The following is a 23467-nucleotide window of genomic DNA, read 5'->3' as shown; positions in this document are numbered from 1 at the left end:
ATGACGTCACGATGATGCGCTGAAAACATGTCTTTGGAGACTAAAACATAACGGGATGGATGCCAGATGTCGTCTGACAACATGAAAACAAGATGAAAATCCGCCAAAGTTTCCGTCATAAATTCTCAATGGGTGATATTTTGTATTGTATGTGAAGTTAGAACGCATTTAGCAGCGTTTGGTCGTGTTGCTCATGTGACGTGCAGCGCCCCCTCCCCTCGCCCCACACACAGGCTTAAGTGTGTGCCCATTCCAGGCTCCTTTTGTGAAATGTCTCAGGTACTGCTTGGTAAGTTTTGTTTTCTTATCTTGGCTATGCAATGTTGCTTTAGCCTTTAAAGGTCTGTGCTGAGTGATCATCACACATTAATCTAAGTTGTGGCGTTAGCATAGCGTTCGCCCTAGCATTAGCATTTAGCGCGGTGACTCGGTGTCTTCGTAAACTCTTGGAAAACATTTTACAAGCAGTTCATAGCGTCCAGGTGAGTTTATTTAATTGCAAATAATGTGCTGTTTTCCTGCTGAGTGTGTATTATCATCATGAAAATGGTGATGTCCTTGTAGACTCTGCAATTACGTGCTCGTCAGTCATGTTCATTCGAAATTGTTGGAAACCTTTTATTTATTTATTTAATTTATATATTTATTTATTAATGGACTAATACTTTTGAAGTTTATAGACGAAAACATTTTGAGAATTGCCGACTAAGACTAGACGAAATTTGTATATTGAATAGTTTTCGTTGACTAAACCTAGACAATGCCACTTGCAAACCAGTGTTGTTTATGGAAGCCCTCTAAAATTTCGTCAAGTCTTTTGGACAAAAATACTTTTTAGTCTTAGTCATATTTTGGTCACTTCAAAATGTGTTAAGTCTTCATCTAGTTTTTGTCAACGAATACTTAGTCGATGAATACTCAATATTAGTGCTGCAGTTATCAATTATTTTAGTAGTCGATTAATCAATGAACTACTTAGTTCGAAAAATCGAGTAATCGGATAAGCAACATGAAAAATTAAAACACCTGAAGTGAGCCTCAAACAGTGTAAAAAAATAAAAAAAAAAGGGATAAAAGGATCTAAGTACAACAAAAGAACAATTGGCTAACTTGCATAGCAAAAATCCGCTAGCTTAAATGCTACAAAACTTTCAGGTTTTTTTCACAATGTTCTTAACAAATGGTTCAGACACATTCCCACAAAAAAAGGCTAACTATACCAAGTAACTATATTACGATTGCATTAAAAATAAACATTAGCTCAAAAAAAACCTTATGTTGGTCTTAACGTGGAACAGCTGGATTCGGCCACGTGAAATGAGGCAGACTAGAGGGCAGTGTATCCACCCAAATCAATAATAAAACTAAATACCAACACTTTCAAAATAAACCATTACAACGCCACTTTAATGAAACGAATACTCGAAGCAGGAAAGTTTAATTTGAATCTATTTTTCCTGATCAAATACTCGAGTTAATCAATTAATCGTTGCAGCACTACTCAATATGAGTATCTGTAAAAATGCAAAAGTTTTAGTCCAAAAATAAATGAATAATTAAAAGTTTCCAATAATCTCAAATGAACATGCTAATGCTAACGCAAATGCTATGCTAATGCTACGAGTTACATTTAGTGTGTGTGATGATCACTCAGCACAGACCTTTGAAGGCTAAAACAACATTGCATATTCTCTCTTGCCATGATGAGAAAACAAATCCTACCTTGTGTTTCAATACAAGCAAGCCAGGAGCGAGGCCTGACTTGAAGAACATTATTGTTTATACGTCTTTGGTTGTGAATGAGTCACCAGTCACCGGCGACTGAGTGTGCGGGCGCATGGCATGTCACATGAGCGACACCACCCAAACTGCTACGATGCAACGATGCAGGCTGACGAACTACATGTACAATAAGAAAATGTCACACACTATAAACATTTGACAGAAAATATGTTGCATTTTCATCTCGTCAGACAAAAACTGTCATACAGTGGGGAGAAAAAGTATTTGATACACTGTCGATTTTGCTGGTTTTCCCACTTGCAAAGCATGTAGAGGTCTGTAATTTGTATCATAAATTCTCTTCAACTGTGAGGGACGGAATCTCATACAAAAAAACAGAAAACCACATTGTATGATTTTTAAATAATAAATTTGCATTTAATTGCATGCAATAAGCATTTGATACATCACAAAAATCGAACCTAATATTTGGTACAGAAACCTTTGTTTGCTATTACAGATACCAAACGTTTCCTAAAGTCCTTGACAAGGTTTGCACACACAGCAGCAGGGATTTTGGCCCACTCCTCCATGCAGATGTTCTCCAGAGCCTTCAGGTTTCGGGGCTGCTGCCGGGCAACAAGGACTTTCAGCTCCCTCCATAGATTTTCTATCGGGTTCAGATTTGGTGACTGGCTAGGCCACTCCAGGACCTTAAGATGCTTCTTATGGAGCCACTCTTTAGTTGCCTTGGCTGTGTGCTTTGGGTCGTTGTCATGCTGGAAGACCCAGCCACGACCCATCTTCAGGGCTCTCACTGAAGGAAGGAGGTTGTCAGCCAAGATCTGGCGATACATAGCCCCATCCATCCTCCCCTCAATACGGTGCAGTCGTCCCGTACCCTTGGCAGAGAAGCAGCCCCAAAAAAATGATGTTTCCTCCTCCATGTTTCACAGTTGGGATGGTGTTCTTGGGGTTGTACTCATCCTTCTTTTTCCTCCAAACACGACGAGCCGAGTTTAGACCAAAAAGTTCCATTTTGGTCTCATCCGACCACATGACCTTCTCCCATTGCTCCTCTGGATCATCCAGATGGTCAATGGCAAACTTCAGACGTGTCTGGACATGCACTGGCTTCAGCAGAGGGACCTTCCGTGCGCTGTAGGATTTTAATCCATGACGGTGTCATGTGTTTCCGATGGTTTTCTTCGAGACTGTGGTTCCAGCTCTCTTCAGGTCATTGATCAGGTCCTGCCGTGTAGTTCTGGGCTGATCCCTCACCTTCCTCAGGAGCCCCAGAACAAGGCAGATTGACCGTCAACTTGAACTTCTTCCATTTTCTAATAATCGCTCCAACAGTTGTTACCTTCGCACCAAGCTGCTTGCCAATTTTCCTGTAGCCCATCCCAGCCTTGTGCAGGTCTATTATTTTATCCCTGATGTCCTTACACAGCTCTTTGGTCTTGGCCATTGTGGAGAGGTTGGAGTTTGTTTGTTTGAGCATGGTAACAGGTGTCTTTTATACAGGTAACAAGTTCAAACAGGTGCAGTTACTTCCGATAATGAGTGGAGAACAGGAGGGGTTCTTAAAAAAGAACTAAGCCGAAATATTTACTAGTTGGTAATGTATCAAATACTTATTTCATGCAGTTAAATACAAATTTATCATTTAAAAATGATACAATGTGATTTTCTGGATTTTTGTATTAAGATTCCGTCCCTCACAGTTGAAGAGAATTTATGATACAAATTACAGACCTCTACATGGCTTGCAAGTGGGAAAACCAGCAAAATCGGCAGTGTATCAAATACTTGTTCTCCCCACTGTATCTGTATGCCTTCTCAGTTATTTTTCATTCCAGCATCTGATTCAGCTGGATGGGCGAGGCCGTGGCAGCACACCTGTGGCGCATTAGGAGCGTTCATTATTTAAGGACTCCTGTTACCGTCTGCGAGTGTTGGACTATTGCTTGTTTGCGTGTTACTTGCCTTGCTTACCGCTGTGTGTGCATCATCCTTCGATCTTCCCGACGTTTCTACGGTCGTGTCCTGGTTTGATCATTTTACTTTTATGCCCTTGTGGACTTTGTACTTAGATTTTTGTACTCTGTTATATTTGCGTCTTATAGCGTGCTCTCTTAGTTGTGCTTTGTTATACTCGCGTCTTTAGGCGTGCTCCCTTAGTTTTACTTCGTTATACTCGCAATTTTGGCGTGCTCCCTTTGTTGTACTTATTAAATACAAACATTCACTATTTCTGTTTCTTGGTTTGTGATTTGGATCCGCATCAACGGCTTGCCATTCACAACAAAAACTTGCAATTGTCGCTTTATGTTACAGTCGTCAAAGACACACTTATTTAGTTGTCGACTAGATGCTTTTATCACGTCATCGTAATTAAAATAAACATTCATCAACGAGATATTGTCATTATAGTCATCGTTCCTGTAGTAACCTTCATCGAACCCATAAGATTTACACTCCAAACCCCTGGGGTTTGATCAACCTCAGGTTAAGAACCGCTGCTCTAAAGTATGACTTGTGAGTTCTAAACTTCCGCAGTGCAGCAGCCAATCATATTGCAGTGGGGAACGAGTGGGGGTCGATAGCAGCATACCGTATTTTTCGGACAATACGTCGCACCTGAGTATAAGCCATAAAACCAGCCATAAAATGCACAACGTAGAGGAAGAAAACTTATCTGAGTCGCATTTTGGGGGGAAATTTACTTGATAAAATCCAACACGTAGAACAGATATGTCATTTTGAAAGGCAGTTTAAAATAAAAATAGAGAACAACATGCTGAATAAGTGTACAGCATGATAATGTTGCATGATGCATGAACAACGAAATGCGAACGTGGCCGGTATGTTAACATAACATAGCCATTAAGAGTTGTTCAGATAACTATAGCATAAAGAACATGCTAACAAGTTTACCAAACCATCAGTATCACTCCAAAACACCAAAATAACATGTGAAATGATATAAAGCAGGGTTCACTAAATCCGGACCTCGGTGCCACTTTTCCTGTCGTGTTTTCCATGTCTCCCTCCTCCAACACACCGGAATCAAATGATTATGTCATCAGCAACCGCTCCAGAAGCCTGATAATGATCTTGATTATTTTGATTCAGGTGTGTATGAGAAGGGAGACATGGAAAACACGACAGGAAAAGTGGCACCGAGGTCCGGATTTAGTGAACCCTGATATAAAGTGTTAAAAATTTCACACATAAATCGCTCCAGAGTATAAGAAAAAAACTGCGACTTATAGTCCGAAAAATACGGTATATGCTTTACAAACAGATCCTCCTCAATTGGATGGATAAGCATTTAATAAACTCTATCCACTTATTGCCATTGAACAGAAGTTTGGAGCATCATAATGTTTTTTTCCCGCTTGGTGAAACCACAAGTCAGAAAACGCAAATAGGGGGAGAAGGTCCCAGAGGGAATGGTAACAACCTTGTGGACAGTGGTGAAAATGGAGTTCGACTAAGCTTTCAGCAGAGTTGGTCTGTCTGAACACACTCATACGTACATAAAGCCTCTTTGATACAACCTCCGTCAGCTGACAACAGTATCATCTGATTCCAGCAAAGGATATTTGGAAATAATCAGTATTATTGGAGATCTTTCAAGAGTAATTTGCTTTTTAGGATGTCTATAACTCCATATTTATTCATCTATTATCCATGCAAGGGTGTAAGCCAGTGGAAGCGCAGAAGAGGCGGGTCTTTCACAGCACCACATGTCCGTTGCAGGCGCTCCAAGCGCAACTAATTTTGCTGCAATTAATATTTTCTAGTGTATTTGGGGAGACCAAAATAGATGTGCATTTTTGCCTTGGAGATAATTTATTTTTGTTTTCAATTGAAAGTTTAAGAGAAGGCAGCATGACAAGTTTGTGATACTTGAACCTCAAAATAGTCCCACCCTCACCCTCCAATATTTGCACATTCATCTTCAGTTAATTATTTTTCGAATACATATGTATTTTTCATCGATTTGTATTTATGTTCTAACGTTTTTGTACATTGCGAGAACTACTTTGTGTCTAATATTTACTGTTCTAATTCTAATATTAATGTTGTTGAAAAATTGTGTAAAATGTCCATAACCAAAATAAAGCAAATCTTTCCTTTTAAGCACGACTCAAGCATATATTTTTTGTAAATTCTGTAATCTTTCACAAAATGTTTTTGCTTTTGTATTTCACTTTGAACTATCACCTCCAAATCACGTTTTTGTACCATGCAACCACACAGTTTCTTTCCCAGAAAGTTCTTTTTGAAAGCCAAAACTGTTGCCGTTCAAAAAAGACCTCTAAAACGACAACTTCAATTGAAAAGGGGAAAAAAAATCTTAAAATTTGTCCATAAAAAGCAACTTAAAGTGTCAATGGCGGTGGGAGGCAGCCATATATAAATACATCACTCTGTGAGGCTCTTCCATGAAGAGAAGAGGCTCCTTTATTGAGCAAAGAGTGACTGTTTGGACAGCTCTGTTTCGCCGGGCCCTTCAGGGGTTGGGGCCTGGCTGACAATGGCGGCCATTCTTAGCATTTTACTGCCCCAGATGACTGTGTCAGTGGCAGTGCCTCCCCACCCACCCGGGGGCTGGTGGCAGGGTCCCGTGACCAGCACCAAGAGAACCATGCACACGCCACCCCTTAATGCTAAAAAGTAATGGCAAATGCTATTCATGGGCTAACGAATAGTTTCGATGTGCCGATGCTATAACCCATAGGGAGCTACTGTTTATGATTCACCAAGTAAGGTGAACTGTAAAACTAAAAACACAAATTGTTCATATTGTGTACTAAAACAAAAAATACATCAATGTTCTGTGCACCCGCTAGCTTAATGCTAATATACAATGGTAGTCGCATTTGTATGAAAACTTACTAATTATAAAAACTGTAAAAAGAATCAAGAGCGGACGATATGGGATAAGCTAACTGCTAGCGCATCAACTCCTCAACGGACAGCCTGGTCATGGACAGTTTTCTTTGATTTGCTGTTTATTAATAATCTTTCTAAAGAAAAACATCTTTTTAGGTTCCTCAAAATGCATGAAAAGACCATTTTTAAAGTATATCCTTGAGGGGGGAAAAAAAAGTCTTTCAGGGCTAACCTAAACTAATTAATTTTTCAAGTGTATATAAGCCTGCGAGCTGTTTTGGGGGTTCTGCAACTGAATCTCAACAATCAAGGTAACAGATCGATTGTCTGTGTATTTTCAGCAAAGCACATGGGGACCCTAACCTTTTTGTGCCACAATCTGATGTATGACGGAGACACATTTAGACAGATCAGCACGAGGACACAGAGAATGAATGATTAACTCTTTATAGGACACTCATTTAACATTTTGGTGCAAGGTAGGGGGGGGGGGGGGGGGCAGATTATCCAGCAGTGGGTGCCGTATTTCTTTCCGACAAAACAGGACGACACCTTTGTACCAATCTGGTGTGTAACAAATGTAGTCAGTTGATTGTAGTCAGGTACCTCTTGTTTTAGCAGAAAGCCCAGTGGTGCCATTGAGGACCAGTTTGGACACTTCTGGCTTAACAAGTCACGTAGAGTGGTCATAAAACTTAAATGAGTAGGTCACATATATGTGTTTGAGAAAGCACAGCAATGATTTCATCACAATTCACCAACTGCTTGAATTATGTGTAATTATATTCAGGACAATATAATCAAGTGCAATTTGCACGATCTGAAACAAATTAGTTGCATTTTTATTGATTTCTGATATAAATGATTAGAGGTCGACCAATATATCTATATATGGCGGAAAACACTCAGATGACTTGAAGTTCCGCTCTGAGACCCCCAATTTGGCCAAATTTCAAAATTGTACTATATGCATGTGTGATACACCATTGGAAAGCTTAAAATCTCAATTTTCTGGCGGAAGAAAATTTTTGAACAGGAAGGCATTAAAAACATTTTTATTTTTTTATTTTAAATTAAACAGCAAAACCCTAACTAGAGGTGAGAGCACGCGAGAGCATAATTAAAGATGCCATGATTTTAACAAAATATTATCATGTACTTACCTCTTGTCGATCCAAAAATTCCATGTAGCATGTATCACCGAGTGTCAAGACACAGCTGTGAATGGCCACAGCCGGAGTTGGGGAGATTTTATGGGTGAAAAATGGAACAAGGGGCGCGATGCAGAAATCGCGGACAACAACGAGTGGTCGAGATTTTCATTTTCATATATTCACCCTTTTAAACGTGTTTTTTTTTTCTTCAATTTTTCTTTGTTTGGATCAATAATTTATCATCTAAAGTAACGGAAAAAATGCGACAGTAACAAAAAAAAATACAATTAAGCGATAGTTATGAGGTAGATATCCGTGACTTTTTTTACAGACACAAATTTTTTCATTGTGACGTAATTGATTTAAAAGTTAAAAATATGCGAGTGAATTATTTTTTCAAAGTCGTTTTTTTTTAACTAAATACTAGACATCAATTAATGATTCTAAGCTAAAAATTACAAAAATTTCGAATAATAAATGCGATTACTTACTTTTTAATGGCTAGGTTGAAACAAGCGGTTGCGGGATGTCTGTAAACGGGGGTTTCCAGTATAAAACGGACAAGTAAAAAATAGTTTGGGGACTTAATGTGCCATGAATCTGCTATGGCAGCATATAGACATATTGTTCTATCAACACATTGTTCTTTTGGCTTAGAATACAGCAGTTTATTTTAAAGAGGGGTGCAAGAGGAAAAACTGCTTTTTCGTCAGATATATTTCTCCAACATGCAAGCCAATAAAAAAAGTATTTTGATCAGGCATCTGTGTGTCAGTCAGCACACAGATGCCTGATCAAAATCCTTTTTTTATTGACTTATTTTTGTTGTCAACCGGCTAATGGCAGTTGTTGGAAAAATATATATATAGATATATCGGTAGGACTCCAGAAGGACCCTACAGCAGCTTAAAGGCAGGTTGCTACAGGAGGCTTCAGGCTTGCCTGTTCTGTAAATATTGTATTTGTATTGAATAAGGTTTTTTTTTATCTTGCATGAGAGAATATGCAAGGTGTTTACTGAGTGATCCTTACATTCTAAATGTAACTTGTAGCGTTAGCGTGGCATTTCCATTAGCAATAGCTTTAGCATGGGTAGGATTCTCTAAACGTTTCACTTTTTTTACATATCAACGTGCCATCCTGGTGGGTTTAATTATTTGAAAATAATGCATTTTCTTACCGGCTTCGTTGACTTGGTATCACAAGGCCGAATTAATCCATTAAGTCTCAGGTCAGCATTGTAAATTTGAAGCTGTTGAAGCAGAAGCATTTTTTAAGAAATGCCTTTATAATCTACATGCATTAAAAGAAAGTATATCGGCCTCAAATAGCGGCTTACAAAATCGCTTTGGATATTGGCAATCAGCCGAACATTTTTTTAGATATCGGTATTGGCATCGGCATTTGAAAATCCCATATTGGTCGACGTCTATAAATGATGCAGTCTAATGGTTCTGGAAGCCTAAATGAGTTGAGAGGTGCCAGTTCTCAATTCAACATGTCCAGGAATCACATGTCTGAAACACCTCTTATACAGGTAACTGATTTCCGCACTCATATGCATGACCTTTACTTCCAATTTTTCAACCAATCACTGGTCGTTCTCCCTCGAACACTGCCTTCAAGTGCCCTCAGAAAACAACATGATTAATGAATCAAACAATAACTCTTTCGGAGCCACTGACGATGAAAGCATCCAGTCATTGAATTTAAATTAGTTTGTCACTAGCAAGCCAGATGTGCGTGTATTTTGCTGTTACGGTACTGGTGTGAATCATTTCAGTTATGTATGAATATATCATTTGCTATTTGTGTCCCAATACTTTGTCTATGATGCGTCCAAAACGCTCCGCAATGGAACCAATCCTGCTGCGGCTGAAAATAGCTGGTGATCAATCAACTGGCAGACACATATCTGTGCTGTTAAAACATAGAAATGTGCAACGCACAGGGCAGATCGATGGATTCCAAAAGCGTCGATGGGAACACGCTCTTTGGCTCGCGCTTATTTCCTGTCCAGAGGGCGGTTCTGCCGTGATGCTTTCTGGGAATATAAGTCCGTGGAAATTTTTCGTACTTAATTTTTAACTAACATGAAACACAAACATTAAAGACAGCAAGCAGGCTATAAGAAAAGTGCAATTTTGACGGTGATTTAGCTGGAGGGTTGTGGTTGTCTGTCAGCCACACTTATTCTAGACCAGTGGTTCTTAACCTGGGTTCGATTGAACCCCAGGGGTTTGGTGAGTACCTCTAAAGGGATTGGTGAAGGTTAAGACACGCAGGGCCCACTTTTCGTACGGTGGCTACATCCAGGCCACGTTTTTGACTGTTTTTACAGGCTTTATTCCATTTCTTTCAACTGCTAATCCTTCACTTGATAGAAGAAGGAACCGGTTTGCTCAGTGGAAGGTTGACTCACACTTGGTATGAGGAAGCACAACAGGACTGCACTGGCATAAACATTTGCGTTAGGGATGTCTCCGATCGCGTATTTTTACACCAGAGTCACCTGATTTTGAGAATCTGCCGATTCAGAGTCCCTATCTGATACCGAAAAAAAACTTTTTTGTTAAAAAAAAAAAAAAAAAGTTCCAAGCATGTTTCTGTCCCAACGTGCCACCTTCATAATGTGAATTATCTTAAAACAAGAATAACGTAGAGAAATGCTTGTCTTTATTATATTCTTTATAGTGAGACCACTCAAATCCACTCACGCTGCTGAGAACATCCTCTCACTTCCACAATGAGTTGCCACAGCACACTTATGCATATTTAACGATGACTGACACACACACACACACACACACACACATACACACACACACACACACACACACACACACACACACACTTTGACCGTAGAGCTACCAAGCTTCTCTGGAAAGATCAAAGCTACAGACCTCTCAATCATCGTTAACTTTAAAGCAACATTAGGGAACTTTTCAACCTTTATAAAATATTTTCATCACATTTGTGATGATATGTCGACTGAAAACTAGTTCAATGACACCTCTGTTATGGCCTAAAAGGGTCTGTATCGCTTTCACTGGCAGTAATCAACTTTGAGGAGGGTGTCAAGAACCCTGCCACATAAAAAAAAAAAACACAAATGTACTTTACAGCATACGTCACATCCCCCTTTCCCCATTCTTTATAAAGACTGAAGTCGAAGAGAACGGTTTCGCGCAAATTCTCTCTCTTTGTGATATGGCGGCTGCTAATTTGCTTACTGACTAGCATCATAGATCGCAATATTTACGTAAAATAAATGCTAACTGCACTTTTTTTTTGTTTTTTGTTTTTTTTTTTGCTTTTAGCCAAGAATCAAGACTGTTCTACGTCCATATGTATAAAGAAAACAGGGATTTAAGCACTTATTCACAAGAATCTTCAACAGAAAAAGCTCTTTGTGATATGGCGGCCGCCAACTTGCTTACTGACTAGCATCACAGTCCGCAATAATTACGTAAAATAAATGCTATCTGCACGTTTTTGTTTTTTTTTTTAAATTGAAAATTTCGTAACTCACCTTCCCGAGCACAAGATAGATTTTCTGCCGAATTTTCGTGGACGAGGACCTGTTTCACCCAACCAGCAACGAAGTATTTATAAGCGTCCAGGCTCTTAAAGTTTTTCAAACTTTCGTGAGAATAGGCTGATTTTGTGTTGACAAGATAGTTGTAAATATCAGGGTAGCAGATGTCAGGCAGAGACGGCGAAGACAGCGGGTCGAAAAAGATCGATTTAGGCATCAAATATGGATCTGGCGAATGGATAAACTGAAGCTTTTCAACATAACGCCTTTTATGCAACGCAACCAATGAGTTTACAGCGTCAGATAACACCGGGGCTTCCATGAAATGCTCTATAAATTGCACGACTAATTGAAACCACTGAGAATAGGGCTTAAAAATGACGGACAATATGGCGGCCGGATACAGCGACACATCATTTTGTGACGTAGGTGAGTAGGGTCTATAGACCCCACTCACCAACGTTACACAATGGTTTCAATTTGTCGTGCAATTTACAGAGCAATTCATGGAAGCCCCGGTGCTTTCAGACTCTGTAAACTCATTGGATGCGTTGCCTAGAAGGCGTTATGTGGAAAAGCTTCAGTTTATCCATTCGCCGGATCCATATTTGATGCCTAAATCGATATTTTTCGACCCGCTGTCTTCGCCGTCTCTGCCTGACATCTGCTACCCTGATATCTACAACTATCTTTTCCACAGAAACTCAGCCTATTGTCACGAAACTTTGAAAAACTTTAAGAGCAGCACTCTAAGCAACATTACCCCGTGTGACCCTTTACTTTCAATTTTCTAAAATGGCGACAATCAATAATAAAAAAAAGTTGACTGCGATGGCCGACGCTTCAAGGATAGGTGGATATTGGACTATTTCTTCAATAAAATACGCAACAACTGTGTCTGCCTCATTTGCAAAGAGACAGTCGCTGTTTTCAAAGACACGCTGACATGTACGACAACATTACAAGGAAGATACGCAGCGAGAAATTATAGCAACTTGAAGCTAGTTTAATTTCACAGCAGCAGTATTTCACAAGAGCCCGAGTGTCGAAAGAGAACGCCACAAAGGCGAGACTGTTGAAATTATGAATTTAAAAAAACAATAATAAAGCAAATGTGACACACAGAAAGACTTGCTAAAAATTGTTTAAATATATTGTTCTACGTAAATCAGCCAAGGTAGCACCCCACATTTTTACCACAACAAATCTGGCCCCCTTTGCAAAAAGTTTGGACATCCCTGTTTAACTGATGATCCGTAGACGAGGCCAGCTTCTTTCACTTGGTACCAGCTAAATATTATTCAAAAAATAATGATGGCAGAAGAAATAAACATCTTGAATTTGAAACTGTATGTTGTCGGCGATTAGCCTCGCAATGATCTTAATTGTGGTTGTCAGCCCAAAACCCTCTAAATATATATTAAATGCATCTTACAATGTATAAAATGACTACTACATAGTCTGTGGTGATCGTTTGGTGCCCAGTTTTCTCGTCAAATTGCAGCAGTCGATCTCGCTCTCCTCTCCGGGTCTCTCGGAATACAGTAGAACTTTAAGTCTCTCCATCTATCTTCTCTGTTACTGCAACCAAACGCCACACACGCCTTCACCATTTTGATTATTAATGTTAACGAGCAGAAAAACACGCCATAATAGGAGGAATTTACGTAGCGGTAATACGTAAACACGACGAGCTGACGGACAATGTGGCGCGGAGGCGTGGTTGTGATGTCATGTGAGTAGAGTCTATAAGAATACAGGGATTTAAGCATTTATTCACAAGAATTTTCAATTGAAAAAGCTCTTTGTGTTTCCACTCGGTCAGCTTTAACTGAGATAGCCGCCTATGAATCGGCCCCGCGCCCCCCGTCAACACATTATGAAGTCTATGTCCCAGCATACACAGGGAAAATGCTTTTCTCCTAAATTAACCTTTCATTAGAATTACAACGCATTTCTTTTTTTCAAATGAAATGTGAATACCCCATCTGATTTTGAGTTAAAATAACCCTAACTCTAAAATAACTGATAACATTTTTTTTAAGTGGTTGAGGCCTTCAAGCACACACACACACGCACACTGAGAGCAGAGAAAGAGGAAGTGTGTACTGAAAGGCGGAGCTTGAAAGGCCATGTGAGTGTCACCTGACCACCCCACGGCACAAGACTTGACCCGCAGTCAAATTTATGTCGACGGAGTCCGGTGTGTGAGAAAAAGGAGTCAGGAGAATAAAATACTTCCTAAGACCAAGGCTGGATTTACACAAAGTGACACAACTCAAAGGTTTTGGCACAATTTGGATGTGGGTCACTGAAGTACGAAGAGGAAAAAAAAATATGAACAATAGGTGTAAAATTAGGGATGTCCCTGATCCAATTGTGTGATTGTAAATCACGCCCGATCACGTCACTTTCAGAGGATCGGAATCGGGTGACAAAAAAAAAAAAAAAAAAGGATCCTGTTTTTAACCTGTGTTGTTTTACTTTTAAATATTAACTCATTGGCTGCCATCGACGGCGATAGATGTCCAATCCAATTTGATTTGGTAGCAATCAAACCCCTGCCAAATTGGATTGTGCAAAACAAATAAAATATAAGTACAAATTGAAATAACAACATAATAATGATAATGTAACAAATCGGGTTCTAATGTGGTGGTTGTGTTTTGCATGCTGTTCTTGAATGCACGCATGACAGACGAGCGTGAGAGAAGTGCTAAAGAGTGGGAAGTTTTTATTTTCCCTTTTCATGTTCTGTTGTTATTGGCGTCGGCTACGGCGGACAGTAGGTGCGTTGTGTTGCACAAGTTCTAAAATAAATTATTAAAATCCTGACAAAGCTGGTGATTTCCTTGCCGATGTTACAATCATAACAATTGTCACCTTAACTTATGAAGACTGGTGAACGGAGGTCAGAGGAGGACAATCGAGGTTATAGAAATATTCGGGCCGTATTGTCGAAAATGGACACTTGTAAATCGGTATATTTCGAGCATGTCGTCATATGTCGAGAAATGAGAGAAATTTTACATCGGATGTCAAAAGGATTGTATGTCGATGCGTTTTTATGTTGAGGTTCTACTGTATTTATATTAATACTACTGGAACAAACTTTGCAGGACAAAAGAAGTATCTAACGATCATAAACATAACCAAAAAAGCTCAATTTATTTTTCATTTCTTGATGTAAAACAAAATATTTAACTGGACCAGACTTGCAAAAAAAAGTGGGATTTGTGAATTTTCTTTTCGCGTCATTGACAACACTGCTCTACTAATAACACTTTTATATGGCTAGAAAGTTGGAATAACTTTGTTCAAAGAGTAAATATGACATGTGACATGAATAATGTCCATCACCCGCTACGTAGCCACAGAAGCTTGTGGCTGATGTGCTACCAGTATGACAGTTTTTGTGTGTTTTACTTTGTATTTTACGTCAATGTTCTTTTATTTCACGCCAATATAAATGGTAAAAATGAATAAACCTAATGTGTCTTCTTAACTACAATGAAGGTTTTGTTAATAGTTAAATAAATAAGAGTTCTTGTTCTGGAACAAGGCCAGCGCAAAGACACTGCATTGTATGAGCGAGGCAGGACAGATTGCATTTTGACATGAATTAACAACTCATTACGTACAGACAAATGTGTGTAATTGGGTCATTTTTATCATAAGTGTGCGTCTGCATTACACGAATTGTTCTGACATAGTATGCCCATTTTTAAAAAGCACAAAATAAATATCCATTTGTGAACTTCAATTTTAAAAAGCTTAAATTTGGAAGACTTTGTTAGACATGAAATACGATATAATAATGCTACATTACAGGCGTATTTGTAGGGCACTCATTTAAGCTCATTTAAGTCATTGACTGCCACTGACGGTGCTAGAAGTAAAATCCATTTTGACTGGGAGATTGATTGGACATCTAGCTCCGTCAATGGAAACATAATCATTCAATGCAAGCCATCCTAGTTTAAATGATGATCAATCACCGTCACAAATATAAGTACAGTGGTACCTCCCCATACGATCACTTCGACACACGATCTTTTCAACATCTGACGTAAAATTTGACTTGCCATTTGTTTCTACATTCAACGACATGCTCGAAATATGACGATTTTGACAGCACCGCAGTTTCTTTGTTTTGCCAGAGGACGGACGCAGGGCTGATTTTCTTGTGAGAGAAATCAACACTGGATCCAAAAAGTTTAGTGCGGGTGGAGAAAAAAAAAAGAAAAAGAAAAAGTGACGCTTACCATAGAAATGGAGATGTGAATGATAGCAAAATTTAAGCACGGTTGTGTGTATCCATGAACGGGCTCAACAATAGGGCCGTAGAATGTCAATCTAGGCCGGGGGTCCTCTTCTGTTCGCCCGTCTTTATAAGGTAAGGTGACAATTCTTATTGTGGTAACATCGCCAAAGAAATTGTTAGCTTCGTCAGGTTTCTAATCATTTTTTTCATCAACTCGCCTAGTGTCTGTAGTGCTGTTGACGCCACGATCAAAACAGAAAGTCAAACAGAACCGCGATCTCTTGCTCACCGTCACATCAGCCCCGCGGTGTGTTTAGGTACAGCATAAAAAGTCCACCACATTAGAACTTGATTCGTTACATTATTACAGGAATTATTATTATATTATTATTCCTATTTTAATTTATAATTTATTTGTTTTGCTATGTGTAACTGCCATTTGTAATAGTACCAAAAGTATTTATTAAGTATTTAGTGGAGGTTTTTGGGCTGTGGAACCAATTCATGGAATTATAATGTATTCTAATGGGAAAATACTGCATACGACCATTTTGACTGACAAACAAGATCCTGGATCGAATCAACTTCGTATGTTGAGGTAATATATTTCAAATATATATACATTTCAAATCAACTTTAACGTGTTATTGGGGTCATAACAAGAGTGTTAACCACAGTTACAGTGCCCTACATAATTAATGGCACCCCTGAAAAAGATGTGTTTTTTAGCTTCTAATAATTTTTTTTTTTAATTCAAATAATATGGGACCTTAATGGAAAAAAAGAGAAAAATCCAACCTTCAATACAAGTGCATTCATTCAGTGGGGAAAAAAATCCCACATTAAGAAAAAATTATTTGACATCAAATAATGTGTGTCACAATTATTAGCACCCCTGGTGTTAATACTTTGTACAACCCCCTTTTGCCAACAAAGCAAGGTCTGGGGACTGATATGGCCATGGGAGGAGCTTGATTTTGTGTCTGGTGAACCATTTCTGTGTAGATTTGGCCATATGTTTAGGGTCATTGTCTTGCTGAAAGACCCAGTGACGACCCATCTTCAGCTTTCGGGCAGAGGGCAACAGATTTTGATTTAAAATGTCCAGGTATTTCAAAGCATTCATGATGCCATGCACCCTAACAAGGTTCCCAGGGCCTTTGGAAGCGAAACAGCCTCACAGCATCACTGACCCACCCCCATACTTCACAGTGGGTATGAGGTGCTTTTCAGGATGCGCATCTTTCGTGGCGCGCCAGACCCACTTAGAGTGTTTGTTGCCAAAAAGCTCAAACTTGGTCTCACACAAAAATACACACGATCCCAGGCTTCAACTGGGACCGTGTGCTTTGGTCTGATGAGCGAGCTAACCGCTAGCCGCCGTGTGCTAACCGTTAGCCGCTAGCGCTAATCGCTAATGCTAATCGTTGGCCCCTTTGGCTACATGGAGGAGGCTGAATTTTGCCAATTCACTTATCTAAATTGTTAGTTATTTTCCTGCTTAATGTGTATGCTCATTATTGTGATTGATTAGCATTGTATGCATTATGTAAGCTGTGTATTTCATTTATATTATATTTAACGTTGTTCCTGTTAATTTAGATATGTTTATAATACAGTATAAGTTTATAGGTTATACATATTATATTACTGACATGTTATATGGTTATCTTATATTCACAGAAACCACAATACAACAAAATAAATCTCATACTCCTTTCATCATCATTAAAGGAAACAAATAAATCCTGAACGTCCCCTGTTGATTCTCTGATCAGAGTCACAACTCCATAGCATCGCCGGCTTTATACCACACACCCACAAAGGGATCCCCAGTCAAATTAACCCTCTTTTTCAGTTATTATTATTATTATATAATATATTATTATTTTATTTACTTTTGTTCCGTGAAGAATCCAAAAAGGGTTATTTGATTGTGGCTTTCTTAAAAACAATACATTTTTACATTTAGGCACTCCTGCAATCGTCACACTTTTTCTGTTACAAACTGACCCCGGCTACTGATCAGAGAAGGGCAAAGTTATGTGACCCACACAGGAAAAAGTTTGGGGACCCCTGGTCAAATTGATATTCTCTATAACCCAAATTTATCATTGCACATTCCTCTGCTTGCTTTATGTGAACAGTTTCTGCACCTATAGCCTAAGGCATTTAATGTACATAGTACCCATCTTATTGAATTTAATTTCAATTCCTTTATATAAAGTTGGATCTGTATTTGCTGCTCTTTTACTGCACAGAATATAGATCTGGTACAAGAACTTTATATGTAGGGCTGCAGCTATCAATTAATTTAGTAGTCGATTAATCTATCAACTATTTAGTTCGAATAACCGAGTAATCGGATTAGGAAAATTCAATGCGTTGCAGAATACATTTTAGGAGACGTAAAGCAAAGGCTTGCTAAGATTGCACTTTCAAAAGGGCATTAAATGCGAACATAAAAAAATTCCCGAGTGTTTCTTCAAACTATACAGGATTGCACTTTCATTTAAAAATAAATTAAAATACCTGAGCTTAGCCTCAAACGTTATTAAAAAATAAATAAATAAATGAAGATCTAAATACAACAAAAGAACTATTGACTAACTCGAATAGCAAAAGTCAGCTAGCTTAAAGACCAAATGTGAAGTAAGGTTGGCCAACCATGTTTTTGAATAATATCAATGGCTAAACAATTATAAGCATATTTTCATTATTTATTTATTTATTTATTTTTCTTCCAGATTCTTTGTTTAACCCATAGCAACGCCCCTGACAACGAAAATGCTTTTCTTCGACAATCTTCGGAAATGACGTCACACAGAGAACTGCGAGGGAAGTTGGCCATTGAACAGTATTGTTGCATTGCTTCTCGCTAAGATGCCACGGCGTTGTGTGGCGATGTATTGTTCTCAATCTAAAGAAAAGCTGTATGAGTGGCCAAAGGATAGCAGGGCACGTAAATGGACATCTTTTGTTCGCACGAAGCGAATGAATTTCACGCCATCATCGAGTAGTGTTCTCTTCTACAAACACTTCGAAGATTCCTGCTTCCTCAACCGGTCTGCTTATGAGCAAGGATTTGCAAAAAAGTAAGTGTGATTTTCGGATAGATGACTGATGATTTTGTCAAAGCAGAGCTGCCAACTGTTGTGGAACGAACAGTAGAAGGTAGCGACGTTAGCCGAAAGGTAACTCGAGGCAAAACCCCGATCGTGTTGTGGAATGAACAGTAGAAGCTAGCGACGTTAGCCGAAAGCTAACTCGTGGCAATCCCCGATCATAGTTGTATTGAGTTCATTTTGCCTATACTTATAAATTCGTCGAAACTTTTCTTTTATCCCAGGCAATAGTAGGTGGTTTATTTACCTGACATGTTTCGGCGAACACTTCCGCCTTCGTCGGAGTGTCCGAAGGCGGAAGTGTTCGCCGAAACATGTCAGGTAAATAAAAGCTAACATCGCTAGCTTCTACTGTTCATTCCACAACATGATCTGGGATTCGTGAAAACTTTTCTTTTATCCAAGGCAATAATTACCTGACATGTTTCGGCGAACACTTCTGCCTTCGTCAGAGCGTCCGAAGGCGGAGGTGTTCGCTGAAACATGTCAGGTAAATAAAAGCTAACGTCGCTAGCTTCTACTGTTCATTTCACAACATGATAGGGGATTCGTTAAAACTTTTCTTTTATCCCAGGCAATAGTAGGTGGTTTATTTACCTGACATGCTTCAAATCAAAAAAATAATAACAGCCTATATCTTACCAATCTTGTAATCTCGATGGGTCTTGTCTCCATTCCATGTCAGGTAGTCTGGGCACATTGTTTGCATCCTGATTAGCGAATGTATGGTCCAACATAAAATATCAACCTCCTCCTCTTCCTCCAACTCTTCAAAAACGTGGATCTCCTCGCTTGCGCTCGATCTATCACTTATATCGCTGTTTGAATCATTGTTTAAAAGGCTTTGTAGGGCGGCCGTATGGAGCGCTGCCATCGCTGTTCTCGGTGTGACGTATCACTTCCGGGTTCGTCCCCTTTCAGGCTCGAACTTCGGAAACGCGATTATTTTGTCAAATATACAACATATAAATGATTTTTTCATGCTTTATTTGTTGGAAAATGTTTAATTACTTTAATTGTGACCCTATTGGGCATGTTATGAAATTACTTCACATTTGGTCTTAAATGCTATAAAATGCTAACATTTTTCAAAATACGCTTAACAGATCGTTCAAACACATATTGCCACAAAAACAGCTAAATATAACTATAAACTAATTTACGAATCCACATAAAAACTAACTTATGTTGGTCTTAACAGGAAGCAGCTGGATCCAGCCATCATTAAAGGAGTTATGTCATATTCACCGTTCCCACTAGAGGGCAGTGTATCCACCCAAAAAAGTTTTTTTTAACAGAAGTTCCAAACATTTTACAATGCTGTACTGTTTACAGTACCCCCTCTTCCGCTTTTTCAGGGAGTGCTGCGGTATATAAATTTTTTTGTTTTGTTTCGTTTGGCAACGCCATTATATTTCTGGATTATTTTGTCACTTTTTTTTTTTTTTTTTTTTTTTTTTAAACCCAATCCCTTTCACCAGATTCTGATCCTCTGAAAAATGGCCTGATCTCCAATCAGTGATCAGGTTGGGGACATCCCTAATTTGCATAATTATTTGATCATTTTACATTTGTAGCTGGCAATCATTCTGGACAATAAGGATCAGTTATATATTTAGAAAAAAAATTGTAAATCCGAACTGCACACTTAGTCCTGCACTGAAAATCCAGTGGAAGTCTAGTCGCTGATTAAGTGTGCCTTTGACCAAGCCCTGCCAGATAAAAGCAGCCAACCTTTGGGATAGGGAGTGGACGCGCATGTCCTTGTGCTCACCTACAAGTCAATCCAGAGTACAAGAAGAAGCTATCTTCTTTGTACAGGCAACTGGTGGCGCTGCAAATGCCATCCCAAACGTCAGCTCCCGCCTTGCCACACACTGCACGCATTATCAGTATTTCCAAATAGCGTCAGCAATCTTACAACTGTTTGAATTTTTTTTTTAAAAATCTGTACAGGTGCCTGACCAAAAAACACTGACCTACATATGCCTTTGTCCCATGGGAATTGAGCAACTCATGGTAGATAGATGGTCAATGGAGGTTAGCATAGGCTGTACAAGGAAGAAATTGACAAATTGTTGCACATAGGGTTTTTGCTCTTCTACTTAGGAAATGTAGGTACAGCTAGAGAGCGTTTCAAACTGGCACTGACGGTCAAAACCAAATACGAAGCAATTTTCACATCTTGAAAACCACATCAACTGCTTGTAATGGGAATTATCTTTATTTAGACCAAAACAATAATGCATCTGGTTCTCCTGCAACTTCTCTGTAACTTTCCTGTGTACAACGCCGCATAAAAACCAAGTTCATTCATCTGTACCAATTATTCTTATTAAATCTGACAAGAAACAGAGGTGTGTACACTGCAAATGATACTAAGTGTTCTGACAGAAAACATAACCAATCTTATTTTTTAAACACCTGAAACAGTACCACCCCAGGTCGATTCCAGACTTTATAATCCCAGACGCACACGCATACACACAGATACACAAAGAAAAAAACGATGATGAACTGCACCTACCAACTACACCTACAACCACACCTATGTTTTACCCTTTTGGCCTGTAACAGCACAGATTTGTAATATTCGATATATCTATCATGTAAAGCATAAAAAAAGGATTACATTGCATGTACTGGTTATGCAGGTGAACCTTAAGAAGCGTCTGGTTTATTTTCAATAATACAAACATCCTTCACATTATATAGGCCACTTTGCAAATGTCACACATACACACAAACACATGGCATGACAACGTCACTCAATTGCAGGGCTTTTCCGCCTCTAGCCACTTGGACAAAGAGAACAGACGGCGTATCCAGAAAAAATAAGATATTACAACTTGCGTAGCGGAAGTAGAAAGAAACGTGAAACTCACTATTGTGCGCAGTCGATCAGCTGGTACTCGTTGGACCTCTCGAAGCACGCCTTGACCCCCTCATCGTCCCACAGCTTCTTTGCATGGTCAAAGAACTCCTAAGGGGCAGAAGAGGAAGCGGCGGTGAGCAAAGCAAACACATCACGCATTATTAGATTTTACAGAGGAGGAAGAAATAAGTCATGGATATCTTAGGCACTTTAACATGGATACACACAGAATTGTGTATCCGTCTCTCTGTAATGCATGAACATTATGGAGGCATCAGACTCAATCAAACTAATAAATCACCAGCGAATTCATTTTTCATTCTCAATTGTTTGGTGACACAGTAACATTTGACATTCTTAGGAGAGTACATATAACACAATCCTGGAAGTATTGTTATATCATCTGTCTGCACCATTGTTGTTTTCGTCAACGATGACAACAAACATTTGTTTCATGAGGATAGCGGAAAAAAATGTCTCGGACAACTCTAACATAACGAGACAATTGCCAGTTTTTGTCTGGAAATGCGACATAATTTCTGTCAGATGTTCACAATGCATGACATTTTCTTATTGTACATGTAGTTAGCCTGCATCGTAGCCAGTTAGGTCATGTGGCTCATGTAAAATTTCCTATGTCCCCACCCTGACAGTCTCCTGTGAAAAAAAAAAAAAAAAAAAAGACTTAAAAACCAATTATGTTCAATCCAGGCTGCACTCCAGGCTTGCTTGTTTTAAAACACGCGGTAAGATTTGTTTTCTTATCTTGGCAAGAGAGAATATGCAATGTTGCTTTAGCCTTAAAAGGTATGTGATGAGTGATCACACACTAAATGTAGCTAGTAGTGTCAGCATAGCATTCGCGTTAGAAGTAGCATTTAGCATGTTCATTCGAAATTATTGGAAACCTTTATTAATTATTTATTTTTGGACTAAATCACTAAAACCTTTGACTTTTTACAGACGAAAACAGTTTAAGTATTCTTCGTCTAATGCTAACCAAAAAAAAATTTGTTGATGAGAACTACCATAACACATTTTGAAGTGACTAAAATATGACTAGGACTAATACGTTTTAGGCCAGAAGACCAAAAACAGCACCGGTCTGCACATGTTGCTCTCCCATTCAGATCAAACACGATGGCCAGTTCAACATTTTTTTTTCCTTTATTTATTCTTGTTAGAATGAAAATACAGTGGTGTGAAAAAGTATCTGAACTTTTTTTAACTTTTTCTTCTGAAACCATTCAGAAGTTGATTTACTTCTGTTTGGATGATTGTCTTGTTGCGGCATCCATCTCCGTTTTAGCTTCAACTGTCAGACAGGTAGTCTCAGGTTTTTCTGCAAAACATCCTGATAAACTTTTGAATTCATTCTTCTATTAATGATTGCAAGTTGTCCAGGCCCTGAGTGAGCAAAACAGCCCCAAATCATGATGCTCTCTCCGCCATGCTTCACGATGGGGGTGAAGCATTGACGTTGGTGAGCTCAGCGGTTCCATTTTTCCTCCACACGTGACATTGAGTGTTACTCACAAAAAACTCTTTTTCTTCTTTGGTTTCATCAGTCCACAAAATATTTTGCTAAAAATTCTGTGGAGTGCCCAAGTACCTTTTTGTAAACATTAAACTAGCAACAATGGTTTTTTTTTTTTTTTTTTAGACAGCAGTGGCTTCCTCCGTTAAGTCATCCCATGAACACCATTCTTAGCCAGTTTTACATATAGTTGATGTCACATAGATATTGGACTGTGCCAATGATTTCTGTTAGCAGACACTCTAGGGTTTTTTTTTTTACCTCTCTGAGTATTTTGCGCTGAACTCTTGGCATCATCTTTGGTGGAAGGTCACTCCTTGGGAGAGAAGCAACAGTGCCAAACT

The 23467-nt window shown here is 38.9% G+C and overlaps 1 protein-coding gene across 2 annotated transcripts in view; it reads right to left on the bottom strand.

Annotated features, from left to right (window-relative positions):
• Nucleotides 1-23467, bottom strand: part of LOC130930445 (guanine nucleotide-binding protein G(olf) subunit alpha) — a 155703-nt gene that overhangs the window by 46405 nt on the left and 85831 nt on the right. For both annotated transcript variants that reach the window (XM_057858410.1, XM_057858411.1), the window contains exon 5: nt 21597-21694. In XM_057858410.1, coding sequence (XP_057714393.1) covers nt 21597-21694 — 98 coding nt within the window. The remainder of the gene's footprint in view (nt 1-21596; nt 21695-23467) is intronic.

This window comes from Corythoichthys intestinalis, chromosome 14, assembly GCF_030265065.1.
Source record: "Corythoichthys intestinalis isolate RoL2023-P3 chromosome 14, ASM3026506v1, whole genome shotgun sequence".
NCBI classification, from domain to species: Eukaryota; Metazoa; Chordata; class Actinopteri; order Syngnathiformes; family Syngnathidae; genus Corythoichthys; species Corythoichthys intestinalis.
The sequence above is the reverse complement of the archived record's forward strand: the minus strand, read 5'-3'. Positions and strand labels throughout refer to the sequence as shown.